Genomic DNA, 7,668 nt, shown 5'->3' with positions numbered 1-7,668 from the left:
CTAAATAATTATTTCAACCCTTTTAATTAATATTTTAACATCAGTACAGTGTAGTTAATGCGAGTGGATTTAAGAGAGTTTTTATCCTTTTTTAATGACCACCATTAGACAGTTCAGATTAATAAAACCTGTGTGTCTCATTATTCGGTGACTAGATTTATCTAAAAAAAAAGAGATCTGTTAAACCGCAGACCAAACTATGTTTTTTTTATTAAGTCTACATAAAGCCAACAAAGAACAACTAATTATAAATTCGAATGAAAAAAAAATTTTTTTTTTATAATAAAATTACCTGTGTACATATATTACTTTTTAGTTTATCGAAATTCGTTCATAGATTTTTTTAATGTTTAACAAAAGATTGAAAGAGTTGACAGGTATTTCAGTGGGCTAAGAAAGATGTAAGTTTAATTTTTATGCTTTTTGAGATTTACTTTAGTGAAATACATTTCCAAGATCGTTCGGTAAGAACATAATATGTAAAATATAAGTATTTAGACATTTAAGTTTTATGCTTAATACAGACGAGATAGTGTTAAATACTTACTTACTTAAATTGCCTCGAATCGTTAGATTTTCATTCTGCATTAACAAACATTCAAAAATAACCTGTCATGTAAAAAAGAGCTATGTCTTAAGCCAGCCATTCAAAGTGTGCTCCGCGGACCTCTAGGGCTCCGCAAAGCCTCTGTGGGGTCCCCGCGAGAAAAAGCGAAAGCAAATTAATAAGTTTTTCTATATCTCTGGTCCACAGTTAATTTGTCAAACGAAAACTTTTAATTTGGGGCTCCGTCAAATATTTTGCTTTCCAAAAGGGTTCCGTCGCCTAAAAAGTTTGAGAACCGCTGGCTTAAGGAACTAAAATGTCATGAATGCACGAGTAATAATCTTATCATTCCATTTTCGATTTTCCCTGAACTTATACATAGTTACAACTAGTACCTATACCATTATTGTGGCACGATTTTAACCTTTCATTTAGTTGTTCCATTTCATTTTCTGTTTCTAATCAAATGTCGCATTTTAATTCAATAACTCTCACAAAAGTTTTTTCATAATATCGCCAGGGCAGTTTTTAACACACAATACAACATCAACATATTTCTGTAAGTACAATAAACAGTAAGGCCTACATAATTATGTATAAACTTTTTCGCCTTAAGGCTCCGTCACACAGGCGCGTTTTCCGGGCGGGCGTGAGCGGGGCGCGCCGCTTTTACATATAAAACGCTCACGCCGCGCTCACGCCCCGCCCGGAAAACGCGCCTATGTGACGGAACCGTTAATAAGTGTTTATAAGGTGAAATATTGTAGGTTCCGTTCCGACTTCATTCACACTAACCTACACTAAATAGCTTCCAAAAAAATTGTACTCAATTCCAAGATAGATAACATGCTCACATTGTTTTTACTTTTTCAGTTTAAAAAAAGTTTTAAAATATTCAAATGCTATTTATGGATACTAAAATAAATAAATAAAACATTAAAATATGTACTAATATACGTATTACAATAGTTGGGTTTTTTAATGCTCAGGTCATATAATTTTAATTTTCTTCTGATTATTGACCCTGTGGCTAAGCCAAAGGTACTATTTCGACATTCTTCAGTAGGTTATTTCAGCTTGTTTCTATGTGTTGGTATTTTCATGCTATCTCTACATTCCCATGCAGTTGGAACGAGAATGGTAACACTTCGCTGGCCCAATATTACAGGGTTCTATCTTTCACTTTTATCTAACTGAACTTTGAACATTGTCATAATGACATTAAGGCGAATTTCAACTATCTTGAAAATGCAACATACGACTTTGTAATATTGAGCCAGCGACATGTTTGATTAAGTTTAAATCTTTTTTATCCTTTCATGACATCATTCCACGGCCATCTTGGGAACGTAGAGCATGGTGAAATTTCTAATTTGTAAAGAGAATAATTGAGATTTTCTCCTCACAAATCAGAAATCACTGTGAGCATGCTTTAGACTAAGACTATTCAGATTTTGTTATATCCCTGTATATTTTTATAGTCATTCGTTTTTATTACTTATAATTAAATTGAATATTAGGTCGCGTATTAGAAATTGTATAAACATAAAAATGAATGTATATAATAGGTACCCTAGATCTATATTAGTTAGCATGATTGTAAATCTCGAGTCTAACGTATTCCTTATTTTTTATATTGCCAAATATATTTAGCGGTAATCGATGTATTGGAAGAGACGGATACCTAAATATGTATATCAATAAAGTATATAATGTTGATTTCAAATACAAACACTTGTTTTCTTTGTGTTTTACCAAAATATTTATTATCATGGACACTTGTTGTATTCTAAATGTTGAGCAAGCTACGAAAATATTGAGATTACATTATCATCGAAAAATACAACCGATTAATATGAAAAAGGGCCATGCTCAACTTTGCCCTTATCCCGAAGATAAATATCCTTATCTTTTGTTCCGAAGTCGGCTGCCACGTCACAGGCTTAGCCTAGTGTGGGGCCACAGGATACCTATTGATATTTGTTAACAAGGTCCTTTTCAAATAAATATTATTCTTATGCTTATAATTGCTGCTCAGGGGGCCGATTTTTGAATTTCGATCGCTCGATTTCGTCACTCGAAAATCGGTGGAAAACGACGAAATGCTAATTTTTGAAATACGAGCTATCGAAATTTGGAATCTAGTGGTATTGACCACTCGATTTCAATTCTATTAGTAGAATTTAAACGCCTAATAGTGGAGATATCATTTAACGAAATAGAGTGATCGAATTTCAAAAATCGGCCCTCAGCCGCGGTCTAGGCGCTGTTCTTCCAAAATATTATTGTGTGCACCTTACCCCTTTGTTATAAGGCGCAAAAAGTAAACATATCTTTGACGTCGACTATACCATCGCCCACACTGTTAACTGTACATCGGTGGACATTATGCTTTTTGTAATAAGGTCCACTGATGTACAGTTAGGAGTGTACAAGAAGTTTTAGAAACTGGTAAACCTATGGAAACCTTGTACCTACCCACACACACCTAATACCTACCTACACCTACCTACACAGTACCTAATACCTACTCTTTTATCACATTTTGAGAAAACAATTCAAACGATGAAATAATAAGACCGGTTTTCCCGAGTACAAGTTTGGTATTGTTTAATTCAAAACATATTTATTTAGGAAAACCTTATTAGATAGTCGAAGGATAATCAGATCTGATTTAGCCACGTCACTGTTTAATAATTCAGCGATTTATCAGTTATTAACAGGTACAGACTTAATCACAACATAATTTACTGATTTCTTAATATGTGTAGATTGGCAGTGTATAAAAATGTCATCAACAAATCTTTAGTTAATCAAGTGAGAAGTTGTGAAATATAATAAGCCTAGGTAGCCGAATCTAGTAGCTCTGTGAGCTGCAGACCTCGCGAGCATAGCTTAAAAATGAATAAATGCATGACTCCGCCATTAAAAAAAAAACAAATAACTGGTCGACAAAAAATATTTAATCATGGAACCTGCTGGCAAAATTTCACGAGAATCGGTTGAAAATTGTGACCTGTAAAGGAGGACATTCGAAACCATTTTCGCCCAAGCTGAAACGAAGACCTTCGCTAACGTTCGGTCTATAAAAGCTAGTGGATCTTAAAAAAGAAGAGTGTCACTCACACTGGATAATAGCTTGTGTGTGTGTGTGTTGAGTAATGATTTTTAAAAGATTATTAGCCAGTTATGGGGATGAGGGTGCAATCAGAAAATAAGGTTTTATGGCCCTTAACTTTTGGCTACAGGAGAGACGTAGGTAAACCCAATTGCTGTGTAAGTCCCTTATCTGAAAACGACTATTGTTAGCTCTATCTGGCTCTACTGATACGTAAAATATATTTTTCCATTTATAATTATTGAATGTATTAATCCTTTAAGCTACGAAGATTAAGAAAAACAATCAGTTACATGAAATCAGTACATACGTGGACTAATCACTTTTAACTGATAACTCATGGTCCCTTATCATATCAAGCGATATCACAGAACACTTCGAACCTATATAAATAAGTTATCTATATCAGATATCGCTTTGTTGTTGGACAATTAGTGACAGGTGAGTGTGTTATGTTATTTTTATTGTTAAAAATGTTTGTGGAAGTTTCGAGAAGAAGGTAGTTGTAATATTCTCGCTAAAGAACCAAATTAAAATAAGAATTATCATATTTTTATTTTATGGCGCATTTTGAAAGCAAGTTAACTGATAACCAAATCACTATTTTAGCTTTAGTACCTAATTCTAAATGTAATGAATTACTAGAAATAGAAGCTAATATTATGATTATGAATAAGACAATAAAACAACTAAAAGATAACTAATTGCCATAAATACGGTACTACTAGCGCCATCTAGTTAAGATTAAGTTACCTCTACAAAATTTTTTTATTGCTTGCGTTCGCGCTAGTAAAAATATATAAATAGGAAATAAATCTCATAAAATGAATGTCTTACAGTTGTATCAAAGATGAAGTACCTGCTAGCATTCGCCCTCGTCGCCGTGGCCACGGCGCTCCCCGAGCCGGTGCGGCTACCGCAGCCCGCGCTGCCCGAAGTCGCGCCCCTCCTGATCCCCCAACCGGTCGCGTCTCCAGTCGTCGTAGACGCCCCTGAAGCCGCCGCACCCGTAGATGCTGTGAAGGTTGCCGATGCTCCCGTCGAGGCCGTCCCTGCCGACTTCACCCTCAACATCGTTGATGTAGTCCCAGAGATCGCTGAAGCTCCCGTGGAGAACTTCGCAGTCAAAATCGTTGATAACGCTGATGTCAATGTTGCCGCTGAAATCGCCAATGTCGCTGATGTTGACGAAGAGACCCCCTCTTACATCCCAATCGATGTCCCCTTCCAGATTAAGATCGTGGATATGCCCCTCCCTGACTCCGTGGTGATGCCTCTCCTACAACCTGTGAAGATTGAAGATGCCCCCGTGGAGAGCAATGACTTCGCGGTTAAGTTTGTAGATGTGGTTCCTGAGGTTCCCGTCATGTCCCCTAAGCGTTACCCTGACCCAATGTGGCGTTCCGCTGAACCAATGAGGCATTAAGAATAGTTTATTTTTAAGTTTCAGCGTTTAAGAACAGTGTAGGTTTTTTTAACGTTATTTTGTAACGATTACGATCCATCTTTTCGTTTCATCTTTCCTACAGAAAATAAACAACCGAAACAACATGAGTAATAGTTTTATTTTTCCTAAAATCATTCTATTTATCTCTTTTCAAAAACTCCATAATCATTATCAAACTATACAACGGGACTTAATCGCGTATTTAAGTTTTAAGATTTACCTCCGACGTTTCGAGGACGGCGTTGTCCCCGTGGTCTCGGAGAAGACTCAAACTTAAATACGCGATTAAGTCCCGTTGTATAGTTTGATAATGTTTAATAATCGTGAAAGTTTAAATCAGTGAACTCCATAATCAATTAATCAGTCATGGTCCACATGGCATGAACTTTATTTAATATGACGCTTTGGCACCCAAAATTGGATACCACCTACGGTTAGGAATGGTAATGGTGTGGTGTAGTTTAAGGCATTCACTGCCAGGGGGCGTGGCCTAGGAACAAACTTGTATGACGCGGTGAACGCTTATATGCGTTGGTAGCAGTGAATGTGTTAAGCATTGTTTAGGGCTGATGAAAATCAACATACAAATTGTGCCCTATGAGAGCGACTCGGCGGTTGACGTCATTGACTCATTATCTTTCGATTTCACTCCATTAATCACTAGTCATCCTTATCCGGACTGACGTGACCCTAATCAGGCTAGTCCGACTAGTCCACTTCAAATACGCAGGTTACAAGGAGCAAGTTCAATAGCTAATACGCAATAGTGCTGCTATAGCGTTAGCGTTGCAATAGCGTTAATTACGTTAATATTAACCTTAATTTACCATTTTACTTGAAATTATCTATACCAATTCCGTTAACACCCTCTGCTGCACCAAAAATGCTGGAAAATGTACTATCACTGGTAATTATGAATCATGTCCAATAATTGTCCAGCCAATCCGGGCCTATTCATAATTGAGGCTTGTGTTACATAATACTTATATTATATGAATATAAAATAAAATAAATCTATTTGGTTAAGCCATATTACTGCACTTATCAATGGACTTGCACTTAAATCTTATTTTTCTCAATAAATAAACAACTACATTAACTTTAAAGTTTTATTTACTACACTTTAATCCTAATCTATATACATATATTTAAAAAAAGAATTATTTAAGGACGTAATCTTCAGGATACTCCATGACTTTAGGGAATTTCTTCACTTCCTCTTCAGGTATGTGGTCAAGTCTGTCTGGAACCCTGCGGATCTGACGGATCTGGTTGCTCACATTCTGGACGATGTCTTCTGGAATATTTCCACCTGGATAGACAAACAGCCTTTCCATGGTGTGGCGTCTTTGGAGATTGCCTTTCATTGATCTGTAGACAGCTTTCTTAATAATCTGGAATGAAACAAGAGTTGAGTAAATAGACCATAAAGGACTAAATTTAACTCATAATATAAGGGTTTAAATTTACATGAGTTCAACATTTGTATGGCTACAATACAATAGTATGTAGTATGTTGCTGCAAAGATTGGCTACGTCAGTCACCTAAGAGCGCACCAGCAACACTCTCAGCTGTAGCAAAGCAGTCGCTGTAGCCGAAAACGGAGTTTGGAGTTTATTTGCTTCATCTTGCCTATCGTTTTTTTTTCAGTGAAGTCAGTAGCACTCATTTTGATATTAACTGTTTCATGTAAGAAAATATTCTCATAAAGCAAATATCCTTGTTCTTGTGTAAGAGAGTCTCCCACAGCTTCCAAGAAAGAAGACTTACATTTTCAGAGTATTTGTCTACCTATACATGAACAATACTAACCAAAGTAGGGTCCTTGTTATGCAATTCCCAAGCTAAAGTCCAGCTAGCACCACCTGGGTACCCAGTGTGGTGGAAATACGCTCTCTGCCGCCAATCATCACCACGCAACGCAATGTCCCGGCTATTTATGCACACGACCACATCGCCGCAGTCGTTCATCGGATGGTAGATGGGTTTGTGCAATCCCATAAGATACTTCTTAATAATGTTCGCAGACTCATAAGGGTCCTGCCATTTGCAGTCGAATATGTGCCAAGTGCGTGCGAATGTAGCCCATTGCTGGAATTTTAATTTAAAATGAGAACAGAAGGATTAGGTTAGACTAAGTACCTACGAAATTTATTTCACCGCCGATTACCTGGACTCGTTTTGCCGCTGACATTCCAATGAATTTATGCAAAGATAAAATTAGAAAAGGCAGAAAGAGCACTATTATTTTAGTAAGTAACAAATAATTTTATTTGGATTGTTTATTTTTAATTATTTTGAGGTTAGGTTAGGAATAACCATAGACTACATTCAATGACAGTTTTCTTTCTTTGAAGTCATATCTAATTTAGGCCAAGGCTATACTTTAGTCCGAGTGATATGCAGAATCGATACTTTTTTTTAATAACGATTCGGTTTAAATATTCAAACGAGCATAACCGCAAAAATATTATTAGAGATTTGATCAGACTAGGGATAGCTCCCATTACTAAATTTGTATTCCAAATGAAAACCGGAAATTTCAGGTTCCGTAC

The 7,668-nt window shown here is 36.3% G+C and overlaps 2 protein-coding genes and 1 long non-coding RNA gene across 3 annotated transcripts in view; 2 read left to right on the top strand and 1 right to left on the bottom strand.

Moving 5' to 3' along the window:
- Positions 1 to 7,668, top strand: part of LOC134798273 (uncharacterized) — a 683,132-nt gene that overhangs the window by 300,458 nt on the left and 375,006 nt on the right. The gene's annotated exons all lie outside the window — the stretch shown is intronic.
- On the top strand, positions 3,938 to 5,219 carry LOC134798265 (calphotin-like). Its single transcript, XM_063770657.1, has 2 exons — positions 3,938 to 4,106; positions 4,505 to 5,219. The coding sequence occupies exon 2, from the start codon at positions 4,516 to 4,518 to the stop codon at positions 5,089 to 5,091; it is 576 nt and encodes a 191-aa protein (XP_063626727.1). The 5' UTR covers positions 3,938 to 4,106; positions 4,505 to 4,515; the 3' UTR covers positions 5,092 to 5,219.
- Positions 6,210 to 7,445, bottom strand: LOC134798266 (large ribosomal subunit protein uL13m). Its single transcript, XM_063770658.1, has 3 exons — positions 7,284 to 7,445; positions 6,926 to 7,204; positions 6,210 to 6,506 (listed from the first exon to the last, which is right to left on the bottom strand). Exons 1-3 carry the CDS (start codon positions 7,305 to 7,307, stop codon positions 6,273 to 6,275), a joined length of 537 nt encoding a protein of 178 aa, XP_063626728.1. The 5' UTR covers positions 7,308 to 7,445; the 3' UTR covers positions 6,210 to 6,272.

Source organism: Cydia splendana, chromosome 16 (genome assembly GCF_910591565.1).
Source record: "Cydia splendana chromosome 16, ilCydSple1.2, whole genome shotgun sequence".
NCBI lineage: Eukaryota > Metazoa > Arthropoda > Insecta > Lepidoptera > Tortricidae > Cydia > Cydia splendana.
Note: the sequence above shows the minus strand (reverse complement) of the source record. Positions and strands in the feature narration are given on the sequence as shown.

What these genes read in the sequence shown, in the direction of transcription:
- LOC134798265 (XM_063770657.1), top strand. Translation starts at nt 4,516, where the DNA reads ATGAAGTACCTGCTAGCATTCGCCCTCGTCGCCGTGGCCACGGCGCTC.
- LOC134798266 (XM_063770658.1), bottom strand. Translation starts at nt 7,307, where the DNA reads ATGTCAGCGGCAAAACGAGTCCAG. An exon ending in CAGCGGCAAAACGAGTCCAG is followed by an intron (nt 7,205 to 7,283) that starts GTAATCGGCGGT and finishes TTAAAATTCCAG; the next exon opens with CAATGGGCTACATTCGCACG. An exon ending in ATAACAAGGACCCTACTTTG is followed by an intron (nt 6,507 to 6,925) that starts GTTAGTATTGTT and finishes GTTTCATTCCAG; the next exon opens with ATTATTAAGAAAGCTGTCTA.